General features: G+C 42.5%; 1 protein-coding gene across 6 annotated transcripts in view; it reads left to right on the top strand.

The window, feature by feature from the left end:
- LPP (LIM domain containing preferred translocation partner in lipoma) overlaps positions 1-26734 on the top strand; it is a 333750-nt gene that overhangs the window by 290916 nt on the left and 16100 nt on the right. For all 6 annotated transcript variants that reach the window (XM_071752337.1, XM_071752336.1, XM_071752335.1 and 3 more), the window contains 2 exons: positions 22808-22986; positions 25717-25837. In XM_071752337.1, the coding sequence (XP_071608438.1) occupies positions 22808-22986; positions 25717-25837 (300 nt within the window). The remainder of the gene's footprint in view (positions 1-22807; positions 22987-25716; positions 25838-26734) is intronic.

The raw sequence follows: 26734 nt of genomic DNA, 5'->3' as shown, positions 1-26734 counted from the left end.
TGCTGTCAGCCAGAGAGGAAAAAAAATCTTTCTGAGAGGCAGAAAGCTGTTTTCTTTCTCTCTCTTTTTCACATTCCCTGTAGGCATGTGCAGACTGTGAGCTTCAGATGCATCTGTGATCTGTACTGAGCAGCAGCAAACAGCTTTTCCCTGGGACAAAGAGCAGACTCCAATAGTTTGGTTTTGGCTATGATTTCCAAATGATTCTTGACTTGGAAACTCTTCCTTTTGTTACTCTGATAATCCCTTGTCCTAACAAGGGAATAGCTGGTGGGGGTTTTTTTGGGGGGAGGAAGTAGTCTGGGTGTGAATTAGGAGAGATTTGAACATTTTGTTTGTTTGTGAAGAAAGGCTCTTCTTTCCTTCACAAGATACTTCCCATGCTCATATTCTGCATAGCACCATTATTGTAAAAAACTGTGATCAGAATAACATTTCCCATGACTGGTTTCTGTGCAAAACATGAGTTCTCCTGCACTCAGTCTAGGATTAAGTGCTGCAACTATTGAGGCTGGTCCTGATTCTGGGCTACCTTATCCATCTTGTCTCCTGCTCCAAATGGTTGCTAATGTTCCTTGCAATGGTGCTTCAAGATGGAAGAGCACAGGGAAGTTAATATCCAGGTGAAATAACTGTGGTGTGTGATCAGATTGCATATGAAGTCCTAGAGCAAATGAACTGTGTGTTCAGCACTGTGTGCACTGCAGACATACAAAAGAATTTAACTCCTGCAGAGCAAGGACTGGGAGGAGGATCAGCTGAGGTGTGCTGGCTGGCACGCCAGCTGCGGGAAAGGCTGTGTGAGCTCAAGGTTTCTTGGGCTACTCTAACTTAAACCTCAGGAAACTGGAAAAAAACAGCTGAGGACTGGAAGGGTGTTCAAAGGATATAGCTGGAGCTGGGGAGTACACAATTACTGCCATATTGGCCCTTCTATGCCCGAGGCCCATCCTCACATTAGCAGCTCTCCAGCCATACAGCATGGTAGACACCTGTGTTCTGCTTGCAGACCAGGACTACTGGCACCTCCACCAGGGATGCTGTTTAATTCTGTGTTCATTGATGTCCTTGATATTAACTAGGGTTGAGCACTGTTGCTCGAAGGCAGCAGGGACAGCAAGCTTGGGTCTCTAGGTACCTGAGCTCAGGATGTAGATAAAGATATTTCTACAGTATCCATTTTTCTTCTTAGCAGCATGTGCTGCCTCTCCTCCTGGACCTTGATATCTTCAGGCCTCTGGTCCTTGTTTTTGTGTGAATTTTCTATCTTTTATTGTGATCAGATTTCTGCTTTTGCTCTCTGTCAAGCCCATTCGGAGGGTGAGAAGTGGTTGGGTCAAAGGTTGTCCATGGAAAGAGCTGGGAAGATGCATACCTCCCATAACCCTAATATCACTTCATGCTGCTTTTTCTGTGGTGGCAATGCTGGCAGCAGCTCTGCCTGAAGGCAGAGGAGAGGTCCTGCATAGAAGACTCCTGCCACAGGACACACACTCTCCATGCTGCCTCAAAGCTTGTCTGCTGGGCCATAACGTGGTGCAGCGTGTCTTACAATGTGCCATTAAGAAAACTGTACTTGCCAAATGTTTCTATTTTTACATAAAGCTATTTCACCGGGGTTGTTATCTGATTTTTCTCTGGTACAGAGAAGAACAGTTGAATCAGACAAGAGACCTTGTGGGTGGAATACATTATGTCCAAAAATCAATCATAAGGTAAGGTAGGAATAGAATTGAGTTTATTTACAGTCCATTGACTTTTATAGTTAGCACTATTTATTAGAGAAGATGAAGAAGAAGAAAATTAAGCAGAGGGTAGGGAAATGTTTCTTTGTGATATTTTTGTGCCTGGCAATGAAAAGAGATGTGTGTACGAGCTGACAATTTATCTTCTGCCCTGAAGAGAAATGACTTGTTCTCAAATGGGCATGAAATGAAATAGCGCAGAACACGATAGGAACTTTTCTGAGTAAATGGGTCAATTTCCTGTCATTCTCTCGATAATTGTATGTAGAGCACACTATGCTCCAAACACTGGCAAATGTGATTTTTTTTTTCCCCTTCTGTTATTTTACTCCTCTTGTAAATGGGTGGAAAACATATTCCAGTGCTGGCACTATTATAATCTGCTTTTGCCAGTGGCTAATAGCAGTCCATTTTTGGTGAATGCTTATTACCTTCAAGCAGTCCAAGACACTACATAATAACACAGCGCTGTGTAGATTGGTACTGCTTGGAACACAATATAGTTATAGGGACTTTATTGCAAATGCCCCATCACAGCAGGAAATTCATTTCTCCCTTTATCTTCTCTTTCTAATTACAAAATAAGCCATGGTGCTTCCTAAAGAAGTAGCACTGTATGCCTTCCAAAACCTTCTGGTATGGCTAGGGGCTTTCTACCTCACTATCCTGTACAGAGGTATTTATGCCTTAGCAGAAGCATTCTTCTCCACTTACTGCAGACCTTACTGTTACTGAGGGTGCATAGATTCAAGTCAGACTCACTAAGGGCTGTGCTGGTAATTTTACTTTGACTGTTGTTAATTAAAAATAACAGAAGGGCTGTAGCAGGTGTTCAGTGGGTGACAGTTAGAGCATATTGGGCAAATCTCACTGGTACAGGTTAATATAGTGACAGAGTTTCATTAATACCTTTGAACCTTCATTTGAGGAAGCCCTTGGGAAAACAGGGAGAATGTTATAGGCTGGATTCTGGCTGTGGGAATATCTGAATAAATTTTAAACACTTGATTTCAATAACTCTCCTCCCTATTAACTCCAAGCTAAGAAAGACATAGACTTGTCCAGCCCATCCTATCATCCATATTATTATTCTCCTCCTTGGAGATTGTAGGAAAGGTAAATACATAATCCTAGCCCGATGAGGACTGCAGATATCCAAACCATGATGCATGATCTGATCTGGCAACACAGCCTCAATAGAGCTAAAACCCATTATCTGCCTCTGCAGTGATTTCAGCTGAAGTTGTTTAGGAATTCCTGTTTCTCTCTCACTTATCACCAAACTGGAAAATCTTAATCATGTATTTTGAAGGATGGAATCTAAGAGCTTTGAAGAAAACCCTTAGAACAGATTTTTTCTTTTCTCTCTAATATTGAAAAGCTTCTTCTCAGAAGTGTCAGGACCAGATGTTTTGCATGGAAATTTCCATTTGGGAGGGGAAGTTGGGGGTATTTCTGAAGCTTCAAATGCTTTTTTTGTTTTACTAACTCTAACTTCAGCTCCTCTCAGAATGCTCTCCAGAGTCACTGTAACCTCTGTTCTGTGTATGTGGGAGAGGTTTCACTAAAATACAGGTTGAATTGGGTCACTCCTTAAAAAAGGCTATTGAAAGTTTCTAAAACTGAATTTTTTTAATTTTTTTCCCCACTAGGATAGGATAATGGTAGACAACTAATAGAAGCTGTAAGAACAGACAGGTCATTTTGTCTTTTATGTATACTCTTGATATAAATGAACTGGAAATAAGGATACCCACAGGACAGATCTTCAGTAACTTCTGCATCTGCTATCAGGAGAGGAATTGATGTAGCAAACCCACTCCATGAATCAGCAGTTGCTAAAGTATGCTCTGAATGACTGCTGAATGGAGCTGGCCCTGCTTGGTGGATGTAAGGCTCCAGACTCCACGCAAATTATGAGGCAATGGACGTAAATGATCTCTGACCTTCATCATCAGGAAACATGGAAAAATGTGCACTGCTTATTCCACCTGTCTTTGGAAACATGCAGTCCTGCAGGACCAATTCAGAAGCCAGTTATGCTCTGTATGCCTGGAATAACTCAGCTGCAGGGGACAGGGTTGGCCCACTGTAGAAACTGCCAGGGAATCCGAGTCAAAACTTGGCCATGCTGCTGCTTCGACCAGAGAATAAGATCTAGTGACTCTTACTTGGAGTAAAATATGAAAAGATCAAGGGTAGAATTGGTCTTTTTCCCTGTGTTACATAACAATATTTTAGCAAACATTCTTCTCCCTGGATGTTTAAATTCATTGCTTGAATAATCACTGAAGACAATGTGGTAATAATATGTTCCTTATGTGTTGGAGGCAAAGCATTCATTTATTCTGGTTTTACTTTTGCAAAATTTATTAACTTAGTTTTTGTTGATGTTTACACACAGGGAATTGTGGGGGGGTTGTTTTGTTTTTTACTGTTATTTCTTTCAGGAAGCACATTTTTTGTCTGATTTGGAGACAACTGGATTTCTGTTAAATGGGTCTGGTGCCTGTGGTGGGATTGATTGGGGAAAACTTCATTTAGCTATAAGCCATGTGCTTGGTCTGATGTGCATGACTCGTGGGAGTGATGCTGGAGCCTTGCTGGTACCTCTCAGAAAAGACTAGTCAGCCACCTCTACTTCTGTCTCTCTTGCAATCACCCCAGTGTGTCACCTTTGCTCGGTGTATTTAAGGCAAGCTTCATCTGACTACCTAGAAAGTACGTTTTTCTCCACCTTTAGCTCCCAATTGGCCTGGTTGTTTAGTCATGCTCTAATTCACCCTGATTCAGGACTGACTCCACCAGAAAGCCAGTTCTGACCATTTTCTTTGACACAGCCAGGAAAAGAAAGCAGAGGTGAGCCCACTCAGGCTGGTTTAGGAGATGTGTTTGGTTAGGAAACAGGGCCTGGAGATACGTGTCTTGTGCTGCGAAGCTTCCTCAACTGGAGAGTACAATGACCCCAAAAGTGCCATTTCTTGTGAGATGTAGGGAAGACATGAACAGAGAGGCTGTTCAGAGAGAGGACACATTGCAGCTCCAGCCAGCATGCAGAAAATGCCCTGGGATGCACAGGGCCAGAGAGGGGCAGGGAAGGGATGAGAGTGCTCATTGGGAAGATGGGTGCAGTCCTGACCCTCATCTCCCCACCACAGACTCCCAACCTGATCCAGCTCTCTCCTAGGAAAAGCACGGGGCTAATACTGCCCACTGCAAAAAGGGGGTGGAAAAGGGTCTTGTTCCATGTGCAGTGGGCACCATATGAGCACAGGGATGCTCGAGGGGCATGGCTGGATGGGCTACAGTGCTACCTGGGGGGGAAAGGTGGGTTGAGAAGCAGTGGTGTGATTGTTGTCTGGCTCTCCAGGAGGGGTTCTTGTCAGACATGATTTTACTGGGCTTGAAACTTGGATTTAAAAAAATGTCAATATTAGCTCCAGACAGAGATGTGCCCTGGAATCTGGGAAACTGTTTTCACTGCTGGCTTTAGGAGGAAATTTTGGCTTTCTAAGTTGCAACATGACTGATATGTTCTGTTTGTTTTTTGAGACTTTTTTTTTTTTTTTTTTTTTTTTGGTACTCCTATGACTCAAATTTATTTGAATTTTCCCCTTGAACCATGTGTTTGTAAGTTCTGGCTAGCCTAGCATTTGATATTTTGGCATTGGAGGATAGAGGAGTGTTTTTCCACTGCTTCTGCAGCGGTCTTCAACTCAGTGTTGCAAAGCAACAACTTTTAGCTCAATCCACTACACTCAGGCTCTGACACTTCCCAGGAGGAGGGATTTTGATCCACTAAAGGCAACATTCCTGAACAGAAGCACTACAAAGAGGCTCAAGCCTTGTGTCTTACTGTGGCATCTGTTCCTGGCCCGGAAAGTACCACCTCCTCCCCTTCCTGAGTTTTGCTGCTTTTCTGTGCTTAAGCAGGGTTTGTCCTTTAGTGACATAATCAGGGTAGAAGGTCTTCTTTACCCACTCTCGGGCCCTTTGTACAGTCCCACTGTTTAGAGCACTGACCTGAGATGAAGGATAATTAGGGCTGATTTTGAAGTGGACTGATTTGGAAGGTAACCCCCAGTCTTCCTCGTCAGAACTGCAGAGTGCAGATGGTTGTTGTAGGCATCTCTTGCTTTCTCCTGGGTAAGCATTTCTTCTTCACACAGGTAAATATTTGCTGGGACAGAGAGAGACAGGGAGAGGAATTGATGTAAGGTCAAGCTGTTTGCTGGAGAGGGAGGACCCCAGCCTTCCAGGCATCCTCTAAGAGCACACTGCAGATCCAGCTCTGCAAACAAGATGTACAAGGGCACATCCCATTTGTGACTTTCCACCAGCCCTGCATCTCCAGTGAGCATTGGACAATCAGCAACCATAAATGGTTGTGTGAATTTCTGGTGATGAAAAATGGAGGCACCTCAGGGACTCTGTTGAAAGCCAGGGTGTGTTTTCAGTTCCTGCTGTCTGCACCAGCTCCCCAAGGGCTCCAAGAGCTGAGTCTGCAAACATGTTTGTTCACTTGCATGCTGTTGAGGCAACTGGGCAGGCCTAGAGAGGCTCTCTGGGACATCCTCCCCACATGAGAAGCATCACCACTGGGGTGCCAGCAAGGCACTAGTGTTTGGTGGAAACACAGCCAACACATCCGCTGCCTGGGAGAGGATTGGTGATCTACCTTTCTTTCTGGGACCTGGGTTTCCTGCAGGACTAAAAGGGAAAACCTTTTTTTGGTCTCTATTTTCAGATGACCTGGCTCTGATGCATTCCTGTAAGCAGGCAGCATTTTCACATCCATGCTGTCTGCTTTAACATGTCAAACAGACGATATTTTTGCAAGGTTTCCCTAGCTATTCCCTCCCTCCCCTTTTCTTCTATAAAATTTTGTCTGTAAAATAATACTGCTGTACCCCAGTTTGACTCAGCAGGATCCCTTTCACGCTGGCTCATCCCCATACATAGGCATCAGTTCAGGGAGGTGCACCAGAACACTGCAATATTTTCTCTAACATTTTGTTTAACCAGGATGACATTATTCAGACAAATTAATTCCTCCAAGATGTAAACTTACTCTGACTGCGTGCTGCAGCAGCCTCCCTGAGAGCAACAAACCATGATCTGACATCTTAACAGCTCTCCACACGGTCAGGGGGAGTCTTACATAAAAGATCTTCAGCTGTGCATATCTGCAAGGTGCAGCTCCCCTTTCTGTAAATATACTTCTTTTGTAGCAGGTTTTGGTGAAAAATGGTTTTGTTTTGTTTCTTTAAGAAGTAAATATGATCTAAAGCACCATCCATTTTGGAAAATATTCTGGCATATGAAAACAGAGGCTAGAGACTTCCTTACTCTCTGAAATCCTTACCTCTTCCAAATATTTGGAAGAGGGAGTCTACTTATGTCACTCTTCATTACTCATTGAGTTCATCTCACATGTCTGAGCTAGCATGTCTGAGCTAGCATGTTCCTACATGGGATTTACAAAGCTCAGGTACATGTGCAGCTAATATGCCCGCTGTATCTGCTAAAAGGCAGTGCTTGTAGAGGAAATGTAACCAGCCCTTCACAAGTCTGCCAAAAGAAGGAATTTCTGGTGTGCTTCATGTGGAGGAGGTCTCCAAATGGCATAGAGGACCTGCAGTGCTGCTTTTAGCCTATTTGTTGGGTGAGCTACACTAATACCTCTCGGTGACATCATCTGTTTGAGGTGGCATGGCCAGGCTGCTAGAGCTGCATTTAACCCTGAGATTTTCTGTCTGCATTCCCCCAAGTTCTCTTCCTGGAGTCAACTGGAAAATGTCTTTTTTCTGCTGCTGCCCAGAGCATCATTTCAACCATTCAGGTGCCTGCCAGTCCTTCTCCTTGGTGCTTCTCTTCTCTTCTAGATCCATTATCCGGCAGGTCTGTGTGCTGGCCTCAAAACTGTTGAGAGTGCTCTAAAGCAGCAGGAAGGCAATGGAAAGTCTGGTTAAATTAACTAAAGCTAAGATATTTTTGCTCAGTCCTGGGTCCGTATCTTGCAGCCCTTGCTCCTACTCTGAATTCTTGCTTTGCCTTATGGCCTTTTTTTTTTTTTTTTTGCTCAGCTTGAGCACTCACTGCATCTCAGTTTTACCTCCCTGAAAAATGGGTTGGTGTTGATCATGTGTTTATTGACACTTGCATGGAGTGACTTCAGTGGGCTTAGCTAACTGCATAGCCATGCTCCTGGGGTTCTGGAAGCTTCTCCTAGACAGATTTCTCTTCTGTGTGTTGCTGCCTCCTAGGCAAGCCAGAGCAGCTTAAAGAAAACACATTCTAAGCAGTGTATTATCGACAGAGTCTCCTGGTACTCCACTTTAAGTACCTTAATGTTATATCACAACCATTAATTCAAACTGAGTTAAGGTTACAGCAAATAAGCATAACATCCAAAAGACACTGAATAATTAAAAGGTTAGTAAAGTGGCAACTTACAGGAATGGAGTTACAGATGCATAAAACTACCTTACACTTAGATTAGTTTCAGAGATTCCTCTCACTCTGTATGGGCTGTGGCAGAGGCTTCCCACTTTGCTCCCCTGGGATCTTTCACATCTCTCTCTACTGTTTCTGATTGTGAAAGGTCTGGCACTGGGAATGCACTTCCTTTTATACTGCAGTTTTGTCTTTTGGAGGACAGTCAGTCTCCAGACTCTCCCCATGCTTCCAGCTCTAGAATCATCTCTACCTGGTGATTTTGAGTTCTTTCCTTGTTGTAGAAATAGGCTTGACACTGAAAGACTGAAGAAGGCAGAGAAAGAGGAGGCAGAGAAAGGTAGGAGAAAAAAATACTTTATAGTGTGCTCAGACACTTTAGCTTTTCAGAAGTGGCATGGTATTATGTATAAGGGCTATTAAAGAAACTTACGGTGGTGAAAGGCAGAACAATGGTGGAAGTACCCAAACCCTCACAGTAGAAATGAGACAAACAGTTTAACAGTATAACTGGTTACTACTGGAATGGCACTGATTAAGTGGTAAGTCTTCATCTTTTGATATCCTCAGACTTGGCCTGGACCCTGTCACAGAAGTCCTGATTTAGTTAAACCTGTAAAGCACTAAAAGTCATAAGTGGATCAGTTACCAGGGATTCTGCACAGAAACAATGCTGTGGGAGTGTCGAGGACCTGACAAACAGCAAATTTTGGGTAGAAGCAGTGGTGCTTTAATTTTTCTTCTTATCACATTCCCAAAAGGGAGCAGAGAGCCCAGGCATGGTGGGAAGAATGGGAAGCATGCACATCGTATGCTGGCATGGTGCCTGTGTCCCATACATGGCACTACCTAACACATTCCTCCTGTTAGACCACTGCCATGGCAGGTCCAGATGTCAGTAACTACAGCTGATATCACTGAAGAATGATGATTTATGGCCACTGGAAATTTGTCTGCCTTTGTTCAAGGAACAAAAAAGAAGCACTTAGGGGTGGTGCTTGAAGTGGTCAGCCATTTAGGTCAGAAGATGTAAAAGTTGGTGTTTTTAAAAACTGGCCTCTTTGCTAGCCATCTGGTAATTTATCTTCCCCATAAGAAACTATGGGCTGCTTTGTTTTTGCTTTTCCAAGATGCAGAACATAGCCCAGCTGAGCTGCAAGCAGAGTGTCTTTAAGACAAGACAGTTTGAGTTAACCACCCTAAAATATAGAACACCCCATCCCTGAGGACAATTCAGTGTGTGACTGTGAGCAACTTCTGGTTAAAAGGAGGATTGTATCCAAAGCAAGGTAATTCACATATCAAACCCTGAAAAGATGAATTCTACACCTAGCTGTAGTCCTAGGGTTGCCAAGCAAACAGTGAAATTTGAAGTGTATGAAAGCAGGAGAATTAAATTGGAAAGAGTTTTTCAGTATCCAGGCAATATTATACCAGCAGATCGCAAACCACTTTCCAAAGCCTGGTAGGATATGTAGAGTCAGATGAACCCTGGAGTGAGTGCCTGGTTTTCAGTCATGCATTCCAGATCTCAGCTCAAATATTTTTGTGTTGGGTTTCTTTCAGAAAAGTACAGAAAAACCCTTGAGCCAGAAATACAGTATAAAACATGAAGGATAATTAGCAACCTCCTGGAAACATGTGCAATTTCAGTAAAATTTAAACTCCAGTTCCTTCCCACAGGTGGAGTCCAGCAGTACTGTAGGCAATATGCACAATTAAGCTATTTTTATGCCTTTTCTTCTAAAAATATGAGTGTTAAAACATATGTAGGTAAAGCAAATGGAAAGCTTAAACCTGAGCTTGCCGCATCACCTTTGCAAAAAGCCTGGGTTGCTGCTTAACAGTGTACTCAAGCAGAGATTTTGCAGAGAGCAGTGTCCTCACCTACAAACCTGGCTTCTTAAAAAGCCTTATGACTTTTCAGCTCCAGAAGATATTGACTTTCCCTGCCAACCACAAAGGGGAATAAATGACTCTGAGAGGGCTCAAGTAATTATACAAAGTGCCTGGATCAACTTTTCCATGGGGATCCTGTAGCTACTGGTCTGATGACTTAATAATGTGCTTCTGAAATGGCTGCTTTCCACTGCTGTTTCTCTCTGGGGCCAGATTTCCAGCAAGACTCCTTAGCTGCCCTTGCAGAACTGGCAGGAGGTTACTTACTGGACTCACTCTGCATGTGAAGGAGCCAACGTTAACTTTTCCATAGAGGAGCTTACAGGTATGGCAGAGCTGGGCTATGCTGCCCCAGCAGCAAACCCGGAAAAAGAGGATGACTCAGAAAGTCCTAGATCGCTGCCATGCTCCCAAACCTTTATTGCCACTCCCTGCCCCTCTGTCCTTCTCTCCTGTCTTTTTGGAAGCTGCTGTGGCAGTGTGTGGGGGGAGGGACCTCCTTGTGCAGTGGGGTGGTAGGGTGCCAGCAAAGAGATGTTTCCTTCAAAGGAGACCACCATGACTTGTCCATATTTCTTGCAGTAGCTGGATCAATCAAGTACAAGAGCCACATGTTATTATCAGACTGTCTTGTCCCTTTGCACCTGGATCTGGTCCATAGTTTGAACTTGATGAAGAATGGTTCTTCCTTCTGTTGTTCCTAGTAGATCCATTAAATCAGTAGCTTTGGAAAGATGTAGGCCATACTAGTTTTACTTTGTGTGAGCTGCATGGCAAAGGGTGAGGGTCAGGTTACTGCGGGCAGTCAGATTTTATTGCTGGGGAAATGGCAACTTCTGATTTTCAGAAAGGAAAGTTGGAAGCAACTTGTGTTAGGATGGAGATGAGTAATTCAGCAGTTACATTAGTGAGAAACAACCATCGGTGCAGGTGATCTCAGTCCTTTTAAAATACTGTGTGATGCACCAAAGCATGGTCTTTTCCACTGTTACAGAAAGAAAATCTCCATAACAGAATGGAACACTTACAGAAGGTAATTATACTGGAATAGTGTTATTCCAGTATATTTTTCCCCTATATTTCATAATCCCTCTGATGTCAGCCTGACAGTCCATAGTGAGAGGATGCTATTGACTGGAGAATGGACACATTATATGATACCTATTCTACATTCAGTGTGTTTTATATAAATGCACATTTCTTTTGTAACTATGTCACTGGGAAAACTGTTAAGTTGGACAAGTTGTTGTCCACTGCTGCTCTGCGTTGCTTGTTGATTCTTAAGCACTCTAAAAACACCGTGGAGTTTGTGTCACTGCTGTGTGTGCCCAAATGAATCGCTGCTTCTTTTCAAAAGCTCCATTCACATTTGGGTTTTGCTGTTTTTTCTCAACTGTTGTTTCTTTTTTAAACGTAACATTTGGCTGGAAGCCTTTGGTGTTGCTTTCACAAACTCAGGAGTAATCTGGTTAGAACATATTAGGGACTCACAGTTGACTAGCACAGTGTTCAGTGCCTGTGCTTTTCAACTTTAAATAACATCCAAGGCAGCCTCCTCAAGTGATGTGGAAGACCTGGTAAAGAAATGCCAACTGTCAGCTTGATTTTTGGTCCGCTCTGCTCTGACATAAACCTTCCCGACAGCTCAGACCAGTGTCCTTCATATTCCAAATTAATCAAAAATTTCTTGTGATGAAAGAGGAAAAAAATACTTCAGAATGAAGGTTTCATGCTCTGAACATCCTCAATTAACCCTGCTCACACCAGAGAATTACCACCTACGCAGACATGTCCATCTGCTCTTGATCGCAACTCTGAGGCCAAGACATTTTTATTTACAGTGTAATGTTTTTGCCATCCAGGATATCCATAAGCAAGTCTCCATATTGTCTGTCCAAAATGAGAAAACCTTTTTTTTCCCCACAAAGATTCTTAATTTTTCTAGTATGAGAGCAAGAGAACAATACCAAGAGGCTAAATCAACTAAGTGGGCAATTGTGTTGCAAGGACTTTTCTGCTCAACAGTCCCACCACAGTTTCTTAAACAGGAGATTAGCCCAAAGCTTCTGACTTATTCTTCACACATTGTTCCAGTGCAGGGATCAGCTTTTATGGTTAGAATAAATAACATACGTTTTTTCTCCCAGCTGTACCTAGAGCTGAATTCTAGAAGAAGTACCCTTGGAAGTGGGTTGGAGTTTCAGAGGGGCTGACGTAAATCGTCTTCTCTATCTCTGTCTTTCTGTGTCTGAAATAATCCCATAGAGGAGGAAAGAAGGGTTCTCATGAGGGAACATCAGTCTTCAGCTAGAAAGCAGATGGATTTTCATTTTTCTCCCATACCACTTAAATTCCTTGAGAAGTTCTATCTGTGCCACTCCTTGTCTTGATTCTTAATTTTTCCCTTTTTGTATCCCTTCCTTCTTTGTCCCTTCTATCTCAGCAGGTGGCTCAAGTAAGCATCCAGGTCATCTGAATGAAAAGAACAGGAGTGTCATTGCATCTAAAAATAATCTCAGTACCTGTTAGGTGATATATTTGGCCCTGGACTTACTCAGCAGCCTGCATTTATTTCCAATTAGAGTCTGACTCTAGATAGAAAAGTAGATGTTGCTCCAGGGAATAAGTTCAAAACTCTGAAGAAATCTTGGGCCCCCAAAAAATTACATTCCTGTTCTTGGTATAGAGGGGAAAGAGTATAGAAACACAGTGCTTGCCTTAGATTGACTCACTAAATTTTTCTTTCTGTTATTCTTGACAGTGGCCAGTGCTGGTTGCCTGTGGTCACTGCCCGGTGTTCTTCAAAGTCTAAATTATGCATTTCACTCAGGAGGGTTTCTTCAGGATACAGGAAAACACGTATTCCTCTCCCTTTGGAAGGACCTTAGGGCACCCATGAAGTTTTCAGCCTTTATATTCCAGGCACAGTTAAGTCTCACATTGCCCTGAAGGTTTCAACACTCTCGCCACACATCAGGATCCTAAATGCACTTGGCAACTCCTTAGAAAACACATCAGGGATTTGGGAGAATCGTATTCTTACTGTCAGTTTAGGTATCAGCAGCATCCAAGTGCTGTGAGAGTTTGGGGTTTTTTTCCAAGCTTTATACTGGATTACATTATCTATTAAAAGCAGCTATTTTTGTGCTCAACTGTTGCCATGACCTGTATTTCACAACTTGCACATATATACTGAAAAATTATCTTGCATTTAAAAGGTGTTTTAGTAAAAGCTCTGTGAAATTCTGTGCAAAATCTCATTAATTTCTTGCTTGTTTTTTGGTTTTAATTCTTTTGGGGAGGGCTTTATTTCTTGGTAGTTCTAGGTGCTGACTTTCTTGTATGTAATAGAGATATGACTTCTAGAATCACAGGCCTCTGAATTGCTTACGAAACCTACTCCACATATAATGTGAGGCACAGAGGTGGAAAATAATGAAAACTCTCAAAAAGTAAACTTGTGAACCCAAGGAAAGCCAACAGATATTCTCATATTCCGGTGCTCTGCTTATGCCACTAGAAAACATGACTTTCTTTTGTGACTTGTATAAGACATTGAGGAGAAGCTTTGCATTCTCTGCTTGAGCAGTTTAGGTGGTAAGATGGAGCTGATGAAATAATAATCAATTGAAATATTTAACCTAAGCTATTGAAAAAAACAATTTAGGGATCCTGCAACTTGAAATAACTGGGGAAAATGGGTTGTGTGCCTTTCCCTTGTGGCTCAGAGCAATGAGGTGGGGTTTTTATTTTCAAGGGTTAGGAAAGGATTAAAGGGAAAGGATTCTGCCTTTTTCTGGTATAGACTTTAGAAGTATCCAGACTCTCAAGTACTACCTCTGTCTTTTCCCTTGGTTTCTCTAGGAAATTTTTCTTGGAAAACACGGGAGGCATAAAGTGCCATCTTTAAACAGTTTGTCATTAAAAGGCTCATGGAGTTCAATCTATAACTCAAAAAAGCTCATCTTTGCTGGATGCTAATTTGTAGGCAGTTTCCAACTAAAATTTGATTTCCATGTAAATCAAAAAGATTCCATTTTCTGTATGTTTTTTATGTCACAAATTCTTGCATTGCTCAGACAGTCCTTCAGGAAAAGCATGGCAGGCAAGAATTCATTTCTAATGCAAAAATACCAAGAAAGAGAAGGGTGAGGGAAACTATAAATAACCACCCAAATGTCACAGAGTCAGTCATTTTTTCCTCTGCAAGTCAGCTTTAACAGTTAAGGTCAAGATAACATTTCCATGTCAATGGTCAGTTACATCAAAATTCTAAAACAGGAAGATTGAATGGAATTTTGGATTATTTTTTTTTCTTTCATTCTGCCCAGATTTGACCAGTTTATAGTCTCATTGGTCTGCCAGCTATGAGTTCCAGTGCTATTTTGGTTAAGCTCTTTGCCAGAGTGGCAAGCTTGGATTGGAGCATTAGGTTTATGAAAGGCTATGAAATTAAATTCTCTACCAAAAGAAAAGAAAAAAAGCCCACTTCTTGGTGATATACACTTATTTACTTTGATGCGGTTCAGTTTGACTTGAATTTTAGCCTGACAATTTGCTACATAATCTTATTTTTTGTTGTTGCTTTCACAAAGTCTAATAAGTTTAAACTGCAAGAGGTTGAAATGCCTCTCTAACAGTTTCTTCAGCGTTGCTAATTAAGCTTGAAATCTCCGTGTTGTCCACAATTGTATCTAAACAAGGAGCAGAGTGTATCTGTTCTCTGTTTGCCACATCTCTCAGCTGCAGATAATTCTGCTGCGTGAGCAGAAAGCAATCACAACAGAGCAGATCCTTTGGCCCTTATTTAGGCAAAACTCCCAGGGTGTCACACAAGGTCAGGCACATCCTGTGTTGAGGGGAGAGATGGTGAGAATGTGTAAGGCAAGAAGCACAACATCTATAGTGGGAAGACTGGAAGCACTTGGGTGTAGGGAACAGCTTTGCTTTATATCCCTAAATCCTGAGCTATGTTTATAGTTTGTAGGTCTCACCTGGCCTGTGAGGGGTTAATAATAGGTAGCTCAGGCTATCAAAACCTGCCATGTATTCTTCCTGTCTCTTAGGAGCAAAGCTAGGAGTATCATAGTTTTTAAAACTAGCAAGATTCCCTCCAGTGGAAAAAGAGTCCTAACAAATTCTTGAACCCATCTATCTGCAAATCCAGTGGATGATTTCTATCTAGGAAGTGACCACGGTGGTATGAAGCAATCCTAATCTTCCCAGGCATGGCTGCCTTTGTGTAACATGGTTCAGGGATTTCAGCAGTAGCTTTGTGCCAGTTTGCCTGAGCTGCAGAAGCCTTGAACAAACTGTTTACCTCTGGCATTCTGGGAGGGATTTTAAGGGATTTCCTTCAAATTAGAAATCTTTGAAAATTAGCATCTTGTGCCAGGTGTCATATTATGCGCTGGTTTGAAACAAGGTCCAAAGGTCTGGCCATGAGCTCAGCATCTTCTTGGACTGAAGAAATTGGAGCTGGAAACAGTCTTATCAGATCATCCCTTCCTGCCAAGGCAGGCTTGTCTCCTGTGCTCTGTTGCTGTGCTTTACAGATGCTCATCTGTTGAGCACACCCAGCTTAGTGGCTGAATGTTTTCTGGACCAGATGCAGTCCTGATGTAGTGGGACCAACTGTATGGTTGGAGTGGGATTCAGTGGTCCTAACAGCAAGTGTGAGCAGTGCTGCCCAACATAGATGATGCAGTGTTTCAGTTTTGCTGGGAATGTTCAGCTCCTCCTCTCTGGTGGCAGTAGATGAGAGGTGAGGAGGGCTGGAAATTCATCTTGACTAGAGTAACAGTTACTGAAGGAACAGGAGCTGATTACCCAGATGTATAACAAAGTCCTTTTTTCATAGGAGGTGTTAAGAATACTTTGAGTGGCTTGGCTTACTGTATTGTTGAATGCTACTATAATCATTCTTGTTCAAAAAAATTCATATGCATAGACTTTTTTTTATCCTCCATGTTTTTTTAAAGTCAACTGAATATTAGAACCATTCCCCCTGTAGTGAAATACTTTACTTTTGAAAGTTGCTGTAGCCACATTCAAGTACTCCCAAAACCAGACCTTCCTGACTTTTGAGGTATGTGTAGTCCTTAAAGGTTGGGTTTTATTTGAGCTTTTGGTGTTAAAAAATATGCTGTTTCCATCAAGTAACCGTTTGGGCACTCAAACTACTTCACAAGAATTTATCAAACATAACAGCATCCAGTTTCTCGCTGGAATACGCAGCTTTTACAGATGTTTTATTTACAAGCAAATTGAGGCATGGAGCATGGGAGTGCTTTGCCTCTGGAAGTTACTTGGTCGAAAAGCCAGATGTAAAATCCAGCCATTTTATCTTCCAGCCTACCGGTTTAGAGAACTAATCCTTCATTTGTTACATTCTAAGCGCTGCTGTTTTAAAGTTACAAAGATCCCTGTGTTGTCAGAGCAAGGAATGCACAGAAGATAGGAGCTCTGAGTGCCAGAAAGTAGTTAAGTAATTTCCAACATCAGGCTTCTTGTGGATTTTTAGCTGGAAGGAGTCAGTGTGATTGTGGTTGGACACTGAGCCTAAGGCAGAGCAGAGCATTTAACTCTGACATTCCTTCAGCACTCTCAACTTGTTTGTAGTGGAGGTGGACAGGGGTCTCAACATAAACTGGCACTGAGCAAAAGAGAAATCCTGTTCCAAACATTGATTATGTTCACCATTAAAAGCATATACCTTTCTCTAGGTAGAATGGCCAGATGAGATCCATCAGAACTCTGATGAGTTTGCCAGATCCAGCAACCTTCTCTGGGCTTTTTCTCCAGTCCTCAGTATTCTGAAATGATGGCAAAGCCATCCCTTAGTTTTCTCTTGATAAGACAGTTGTCTTAAGAAGGAGCAAATGGAGCTCCTTCCTCCTTTCACTGTAGAGAGTATTTTGACATATGCATGTAATTTGTGAAGCATTTCTCAAGCTCTGTTTTGTTTTCATCGTGGCCTTTATGTTATTGCACATTTGTAGACTCAATTGCATGTCATTGTCATCTTTACTACTAACATAAGCCAGAAAATTTATCTAGTCTTTCTCTGATAGTTACGGGACATGGGGAAGGGACTGTTTCACCCTCTATGCTGAGAGGACTCTGCCAAGTTCCCCTCCAGCTGCTCTGAATCCAGCAATACAAAGTTGAATTTGGTTTTCCTGACAAGAAAAGCAGATTCTAGCAGGGTAGATGCATGCCAACCATGGTATTGCTACTGTGCTGGGAAAGCCACTAAAAATTGAGCTGAATGGAAGAACTATTTGAAAGCTATTCTATACAGCAACTTCCAGGGCCTGAGTCTACACTATGCAGCTCTATGTCCAGCTCAGCCCCACATCATGCTGGTAATGTTGGGTTGCAAATGGAATTTATTTCAGTATCTTCCCTCCCCTCTCCCAGCAAAACACACTGTACCAGCTAAAGAGCACCCTCACCTCTTACCATTGTGCCTGAATTAAAGCACTTTACCAGGATATTTTGAGCTGTCTGGGGTCACATCTCTTGCCCCAGCACAGTGATTCAGCTAAGGCAATGTGGCCTGAAGATCAGAGAATCAGCCAAAGATGCTTCCCTTGGGCTCTCCCTTGCTGAGATCCCCCCTCAGAGGATCTGAGGGATCAGGAACAGGAAGGGGAGTGTCACCTGCTGCTAATAATAATGTGTCCAGCTGGTCAAGCTAAGTGAGAAAGATTAGCTCACACAAGTCCAAATTCTCTTCTCAAATATGGAGGAAGGAATTTCATGCTGGCCCTTATTGAATTAAATGTTGTGCTTGCCAAGATTTACCTGTCTGTAGAGATAGCAATTGGGGATGTCTGGGGATTTTGTGGGGAGAAATCTGGTCTTATGTTTTCCTGTTCTACAAATAATGCCAAAAAAAGGGTTTTAAAGTGTTGAAATTACATCTTGACACTTGACCTCTCCACCAGTGTCTGCTTTATATTTAATATATAATCCAGCTACGTATTTGCAGATCCAAAACCAAAATGAAGCCATTTGAAATTATTTTGAAGTGCAGTGTTTCAATTGACCTGATCTAATTTGGGGTTTATAAATTCACCAGACTTTCTGAGATTAAAGTGTTCTGTCTTCACTTAAGTATGGAAACATTTTCAAGCCTTAAGAATTATCCCACAATGGGGAAAATGTCTCCTGCTCTGCTCTCCTCACAGTCTGAGGAAATGAAGGATGGAGTCACAAGATTTAAAGCAATTCACTTACAACACTTTACTGAGTTACAGTTCAACTACAGTAGTTGACCATGTGCCTGTTTTTAGCATGAGGGGGACTTTTGATTCCCGCAGCTCATACCATCTCCTCTGTGCAGTCACTCCAAGAACTGTTTCTTCTGTGGTGCTCACAGAAAGAGAGTTCATGTCCCCGTGAGCTGCCAGTGGAATTCATTCTAGCAACTTCCCTCCCCTCTCACAGTAAAATAAGCTTTACCATGCTCATGTCCCTGTGCGTGAGCTCTCCTCAGTCTGCTGTTCAGAGTGCAGGACAGATTATTTTTGTCCATTAAATCTCTGGGTGAATTGCCAATACATAAGAAGCAATGACTAATCGCTGTGTGGCTTTGCTTCTGCATTCATTGCTGGGTCATTGTGGGAGGGTATTTGTGCTGCACTGCTCTTGCCCAAAGTTTGGTTATGAGGGGTTATAATCTATAGCACTAGGGAAGCAGGATGAGCTGCAACACCCGGGCTGTCTGTGCAGCTCTCTCCTTGAAGCTGTTTCTTCCAGTCTGGGAGGTGAAGTTTTCAGGAGGGGGTTCAGACACTTCCCAATAAATTTGCCCACTTATGCACCCCAGAAGTCTTTTAGATCAGTATGGATTTTCACTTTGTGTCCCATATTTAAACCTGATATCTGCAAAGCAACTCCCTTTGTTTTTTTGTGGTTTCTGAAGGGCCAAGCATTGGCACAGGGAGGCACTCAAACAACTGTCGGATACTTCTTTGCAAGCAGCTTGTTCCCACTTTGCTGCTGATTTTGCTGTACATGCTTAAGTCTCTTGAGTTTTCATTTGCAAGCTGATGTTTTATATGCTGGTCATTCCAGTTCTTTGTAATTTACTGTATGTTTGCTTGTGTTTATTCTTTTCACTGGTATATGAGGATGCATTATTCTCTCCAGTTGAGATTTTTTTTCTTTGCCATACATAAACAGTTTTGCCCTCAAGATATGCAGATTCAGACTCAGCCTTTAATGTTGAGCTAACCTTCCATTTAGAAATGGATGTTTTTTCCCCCATCCTTTTCAAATGCAAAAAAATAATTAGTTAGATTTAGAGACACAGGTGCCTCCAAAGAGGAGGAGACACTCTTTAACTCTTGGCCAAAAATATGGAAAAAGAATGGTAAACTTTCCTGTCAGCCCATGCTGGGTTTGTGGTCCATATTGTTATGGCATGAATTTTACCACAACCCCTGAGGTCTGATGTCTCCTAGCTGGTTCTTTTCTTTCTTTTCTGTGCCGTTCTTTGGCCCTCTGTGTAGCTCATCAGATGTACTCAGCTCTACCTGTTGATTCCAGAGACAGCTGGCAATGGCAGCTTGGACGAAAAGAAAAACAGAGCTGTTAGGTTTTTTTTTTTCCTTCATCTTATTTGGCTTTCTGAAGGTCTGAAAGCTCCAGGAGGTGCTAGGAGAGTTTAGCTAAACTGTGAAAGAGAGAAAAATCAAGAAGCCAAACTTATAAACCTACAGGGATGCTATTCTCATAAAGTGCAGAAATACCTTTGTGCAGGTTATTAGCTGCTGGGGCAGCACTTAGGCATGTGGGGATAACCTGATTAGACAATCAAAGAAAACCCTGTTAGCTCCACAGGCCATATCCTGCCTTACAGCAACCTGATGTCAAATGGGTGTGAATCAAGGAAGCTTTCCCTCTGGCATCTCCTGGTAACACCTTGAAGAGAAGGGTCTGAGCCAGGGTTCTAGCAAGGAAAGAGGCTTAAGCAAATATACTCCCAGACAGGGAGTGAGCTGAGTCTGAAAATAATTACTTGTTTTTTCCTCACCGATGCAGACTTGGAAGGACGAAGAGAATAAATTTCTCAGGTCTGATTTTCAGGTTTTAGAGAAGGTTTAGTCAGGAGCTGGTTTATTTAAAATGCTTGTCTTGCTTAGTTCTATCAGTGTGACAGAGCTGAGGCTGGGGAGCAGATGGATGATGCGTGTTTTCTGAAGGCATAATCCAGAAGCGTGGTTACCTGCTGTCCTGGTCACTGCAAAACTCCCACCACAGCATTAATGTGAGGCATCAGACAAGATGGTTCTGACAATCCCTTGTGGTCTTAAACTCTGTGTGTCTGAATCAAGTATGTAGGAGTTGCATCAGATCCATAGTGAGAGCATTTCTAGGCCAGGCTGTTTGGTGTTAAATCCCTTTGCAGGGTGGATTGCAGCTCCAGGTTTCTGCTCTCTTCCCAGCACCAGGCAGACAGTGCTCAGCGCTGCTCTCTGAAACACTGCTACACAGACTCTGATAGCAGAGTGGGGGATACTGGTTAACAGATCAGTCCCCATTGTGTAGGGGAGATGTGAAACTCCCAGCCATGTTGTGGGTCCTCAGTGTTTATCAGAATTCCGAAAGCAGTCATGAAAATTAATGGGAGAAACATCCACTCGAGGAGCTGTACGGAAAAGCCGAGCTCTGGCTCAGGAAGTCCCTAAGCCAGAAGTTGCTAGAGGCTGGCAGCTTATCCTAAGGAACTGTTGTGGTTTGCTTGCCCCATTCTCATACCTTGGCCTCTGTTGTTGGCAACTGTTGGGAAATGAAGCAAGCAGTGACTTGACAAGGCAAACGCTCCATACCTGCAGCTATTCAGAAGGTGTCATAGCAAATGCCTTACGTGTGGCACAATCTTCCATCGGTATCTGCAGGTATGCTGCTCTCCTTCCCTGGCAATGCATGGAACAGTATGGATGCAGACTGAAATGATGTGATCTGCTTATGCAAAGCAAAAAAATGGTAAATTGGCCAGGTTATTTCTCCAAGGAGAAAATTATTGACCTTGCTTTTTCTGGCATAACAGCTACTGTTACAATGATGATGGTGACAGCAACCAGACAGAAAGGCCAGCAATAATTCTTTCCTGCCTGTTATTACAAGACATAAAGCAAAATCCAGTCTGAAACCAATGCTGCTCTGGCTGTGCTCTCTTTATAAAATGTGTTAGGAAATTCAGGACTTTTCCTACTGACATTTCAAAAAACTATTATTTTCATCTTCTCATATGAACCTGGACATTTCTATGTTTCTGTCTTACCAGTGATTTGCAGCCCAGAGAAAATGTCCAATAGCAAATATGTGAGTGTAGAAGTAACATCTCTGAGCTCCTGGGTGATTCATCTCCTGACAATACATTTTGGCTGCACATGTAAGGCCTGGATCTTGCCCCTGAGAATACTGGCTCAAAGAAGCAATAACAATGTGGTCAGTCAAAGCACTACTTTCCCTGGGAATTTTGTTGCAAGAGGAAGCAGAAGAACTTTAGCCTTCCTGTGTTTGTCAACATGATCTGCCTTCCAGCAGCTTTTTATATTACTGCCCTATTAGATTCTTTTCCTTTCTTTTTTTCCCCTTCTTTGTTTCTGCCTATCTTAATCAGTACTATAATCATAGACTTGCTAACTTATCCAAGATGCAAACATTGGTTGATAATATTATTTGATAACTCCAGATGCATCAAGCAAGAGTAGCAAGTTGAGTTCACTTTCCCCAAGTCCAGTGAAATGACCCAAATCATCGCCACAGATTTATTGTTTCCATCTGACTGTGTGGCTTTCATCCTCCACTCAGGGCACGTGTCTTTAAGGCACTTGGTTTGAAAGGGTAAGCTGCAAACTTGGTGTCAGAAGGTGTCTGTTGTGTAACTCACAGACAGACATCTGAAGCGAAATTGTGTTGATGTTTCTAATGGACCCCACTTGATAGGTGGTGGGGTTTCTTTTTTTGCTTCAGGAGCAGGCCAGCATATAAGACCTGTGCAGCAAGGATCATGGCCTTAAAGCTGACATTTCACAGCATTTCACAGTCATTATCTCAAAAATCGTGGGCAAGAGATAAATGAACAGTTTAATTCATGCTGAACATCCATCCTTGTGATGCTTTCATTGCAGACACCGTGTTGTTCTCTCACCAGTCTCAACAGCAGTCTCCGTGGCAGGAGGATTAGAATTTTCTTACACTGCAGATAAAGATCCTTTATGGAAGCTATACAAGCAGAGCAGTTAGGGAGTCTCTGTGTAGCCCCAGGAGTTTGAGCTCCAGCTTGCACTGTACATTGTGGAGGTTGTCTCTAATCAACTCAGCTGCAAAAGGTAGTTCAAGATGGGCAGTGCAGAGACAAAAAAAAAAAAAAAAATAGGAGGCAGGCTCCCTAACTCCTTCCTGTGCTTTTGGCTATAAAAGCTGAAATCTCAGATACACCCACCTGATGGGCCATGTCTGATCATCTGTCAGAGCTGCTGAGAAGCATCAGGTTTGTGTTCTCACACGGTACGTAAGACTTGACCCAACCCCTGTGCTGTTACCATACTCTTTGTTGACTGTGTTGTCCATATCTAGAACAAGTTAAAAGAAAAAGCTTCTAAAGCAGCAGCCTCTGGCCCAACTGACTATTTTGTAAATGTCCTACTGAGGTGGTGTTCACGTCTGTTGTGTGTGTTTGTTGGCAGAACACTCTGGAGCAATGCAGCGTTTGCACAAAGCCCATCATGGAAAGGATTCTCCGAGCCACTGGGAAGGCCTATCATCCCCACTGCTTCACCTGTGTGATGTGCCATCGCAGCCTGGATGGGATCCCCTTCACCGTGGATGCTGGTGGGAACATCCACTGCATCGAGGATTTCCATAAGTATGGCCCAAGCTGCTATCAGTGGCTTTGCTAATTGTCTTTCTCTCTTGGCTGTAAAAATCCTCCTTTTTAATTCTGAGTGTCCAGAAAGATCTGAACCCTCTGCCACTTCTTTCCAGGGCTCTTGAGTAGTAGGTAGAGCTTTGCTCCAAGCAGACGTACAAGATTAATTGGTCAGGGGCTGGTGCTGCTTAATCTTGGTTTTGCTTAGATCTGTATTTATGAATAACCTTTATGTTACTCTTTTTTAAGTGCTCTGCATTCCCCCCTTCCTTCCCTTGCACTCAGCATATGCACAATTCTCACTGTCTGTACCTGACTTCCACTTTGGCATCTCCCCCCTTCTTCCACCAAGCAATTAAGAGAGGTCCTGTACTGATGCAGTCTGCAGCTGGCAGAGGGATCTAGGTGGCCACAGGATGCTCAGAGGTCCTGGTGTTTCTAGTTGCTAATTAGCTTTTTAAAGCTGCTAAAAATACAGCCCTGGTAAGAATTTATAGTGAAATTGCTATTTAAAGTACGTTGAAAGGTATAGTTGCAAGTAGTTTCTGTCACTGCCATGCTACCACCCCCATCATCATAACTAATCTAGGGAAGACAGGTAGATATAATCAGAGCACAAATGTTTCACCTGCATGGAAAAGACAGGCACATTACACCCCTCAATTAAAAGAGGAAATCAATACTGACAAATGTGAGTTTACATCTCAACCATTTATCTCTTAATTTCTAAGGGGGTAGATTTAATTAGAGCCTCATGACATGAGTGTGTGGGCCTGAAAGCTCAAAGAAGCAGATTGATTTGACAGAAACTGAAGCAGCCACAATCAACTGGCGTGTTTAAAGGGGGAAAATAAGGATATTCCCCTGTAGCTCAGACTGGGTTCATTGGCAGCTGCTGTGTTGCCTTGCTTTTCTGTGCCAGCAGTTGTGTGTAAGGTAAAATTTGGTCCTGAGCACAGCTCCAGCAGAAGGTTTACACACCACTTGGCCTCCTGAAAGGTTTCCCTCACACTCGTTATTTGAAGACTGTGCCTTCCCCAAGCTGCAGAGGCCAAGGGCTCACATGCCTTCAGGAAAAAGGTTGGGAGCAAAAGCTGATGTCCCATATTGAAGTCTCTTGGCAGTGACTGGATCTGGACTTCAGGGCTCTGAGAGTGGGTAGTGGGAGGCGGTCAATCTAAAAGTGTTGAGTGAAGGATTGAGGGGAAAATGGTGGGAGTAGGACAAGACTTGATGTGATGCTCAGACTGTCTTTGGTCAACCACATATTTAGCAGCACTTTGAACAGCCCAGCTTTTATGGAAGTATAAAATACCTTGACTTGGAAGGGACTTTGGAAGGTCATCAAGTCCATCCCCCCTGCAGGTGATCAGGGATGACACATTCTTCTGGTATGGAGGTTAAGTGCTCTACATCTCGTACACCCTCTTGATGACAAAACCATACCTGGTGCTCACACTGCTGTGTAGCTGCCCCCCTAAGCTTGGGCATTACAGCAGCACATCCACATGCCCTGAAAGACACAGGAGTCATCTCTGGCTCCTGGGAGTTAATATTTGGCTCATAATGAATTACCCGCAGTGGCCTGGACAGAGAAATGTGGAAGTATTTTTATGCACCACATTTGAGTTAAATGGCACAAGGAAACGCCTGCGTGAAGCAGCATATAATTAACTGCAATTACAGCTCTGGTCATATCATGATCCATTTCAGTTATTTTTCAAAGCACTTGTTATAGCCACTGTTTAATTCATTTTTTCGTTAGATTGCAGCTACACAGACATCTTTCATCTGCTGCCAGTGAAATTAATATTTTTCTTTATTCCTAATATAGATAGATTTTTTTTTCTAAGCTAGTTAATTCTAAGGTGGTTCATGTCACAGGCTGGATGGCAGACTCCCATCTTTCCTAGGCATTTCAGAAGGGAAGGGTCTTTGATCTCCTTGTGTTCTGATGTCTGCCATAAGCATTGCCCTCTGTCACTCCATAGCCTGTGACCCCAACTCTCATTACATGGCAGCAGATTCTGTAGCTGGAAGTTTCTTTTTTAAGTGAGCAGCTTTTCCAGCCAGGAAATTGGTACCTCTAGGTTTTGAACCAAACAAGCAAATAATGATTTACCAGAGGCTAAATGTTCTCAAGCATCCCCATCTGCATTGGCTCAAAAGTTTATAATGGGTGAGATAAACCTCAACAAATTAGTGTAGTATAAGGCAAATATTTTACCATTTCTAGTAAGACTTAACCTATTTGTTCCAATATACACATTTTGAGGGGTTTTTTATTTGTTTTTTTTATTTTTTCAAGAGATGCCTTTGGAGCAGATTCTGGTCCTCTTTCTAACCTTAGAATTTGACTGGACTTTCGTAAAGTTAGGCTGAGCGCAAAGGTTGTAAAACTACATAGGTGTCACCATCATCATTTAACAGGCACTTTAGTTGTTAATTAAGTCAAGCAGAATACACATTGCTGCCTGTCAGATAGCCTTGAGGTCCTATCCGAATAGTCTGCAAAATGTTCTTTAATATCCTGCAAGCCTGAAATTGCATTGTAAGACTAAAGTGTTCCTTCCTTTCTTCTTTCCAAGGAGGCAGCTGTGCAAAGCAGTAAACCATGACGTGTATGTACACGTGTTTGTACAAATGCACACATTTCTGGCTTGCTGGTGCAGGTAATTAAAAATTTCAGAGTTTGAGGATGACTGGGTCTCTCTCTTCTTTCTTCAGGAAATTTGCACCAAGATGTTCAGTGTGTAAGGAGCCTATCATGCCAGCCCCAGGACAAGAGGAGACTGTACGCATTGTCGCCTTGGATCGTGATTTCCATGTCCAGTGCTACCGGTGTGAGGTTGGTACTCTCATCACATGAAGGACAGAAAACAAAGGTTGACTTAATTTAATCACTACCTGATGTATTTAATCACTACCTGATGTGTGCACATGGAAGGCATACCCTATAGTAACATTGGCTCTGCAATCAGATTACTTCATTTACTTGATCACGCAAAGAATTTTTTCTCGTCTTCATCAACACAAATAATAAGAAAACTAGGTCCCTTGCTTATAACAGGTTCATTAGGAGAGCAAGAGAATGTGACTCAGGTAATTAGGGCTTAATATTTGAGAACATCATAAATTATAGCTTGGAAAGAAATGTTGTTCATGTTTATATCCTTAAAATGAAGCTAATGCATGTTTGAATTTGAACAAGATTGTACAGGAAACTCAACATATGGCTCTGGGTTGAAGAATTTTAATGGACACATAAACATGATCATTCTTGCTTTGTGCAATGCTTTTTGTGCTACTTTCCCGTTCAGTTTCATTATGCACTTCATATAATTTTGGTGGTAAGAATCTGAAGACAGAGAAGAAAAATCACCTTTAAGCTGTTAATTGTGGGAACGGCTGTGTTAAGGAACCTTCAAGAATTCTTCACTGCAAGTATTACTTGCTGGATAATGTATCAGCCAGATGGCAGGGCAGGAAAACGAGACCAAACGTATTTCTTATCGCAGTTGAGGGTTTTAATAACTTTATACAGAAAGAAGGATGGACTAAGGCTTAAAGGTCTAGGCTGAGACTTGAGACATCTGTTTCACTTCTCAGCCTGACCTTGGCTTCCAGGGTATATATCAGCCCATCACTTAGGCCCATTTTTTAAAAGATGGCGGAGCAGTAGATTTTGTAAAGCCTGTTTTGTTATACAGCATGTTCCCATGCTGGCTGCTGAGATACCTAAGCT

The sequence above is a fragment of the Heliangelus exortis genome, chromosome 9 (genome assembly GCF_036169615.1).
Source record: "Heliangelus exortis chromosome 9, bHelExo1.hap1, whole genome shotgun sequence".
NCBI lineage: Eukaryota > Metazoa > Chordata > Aves > Apodiformes > Trochilidae > Heliangelus > Heliangelus exortis.
This window is presented reverse-complemented; position numbering and strand designations above follow the sequence as displayed.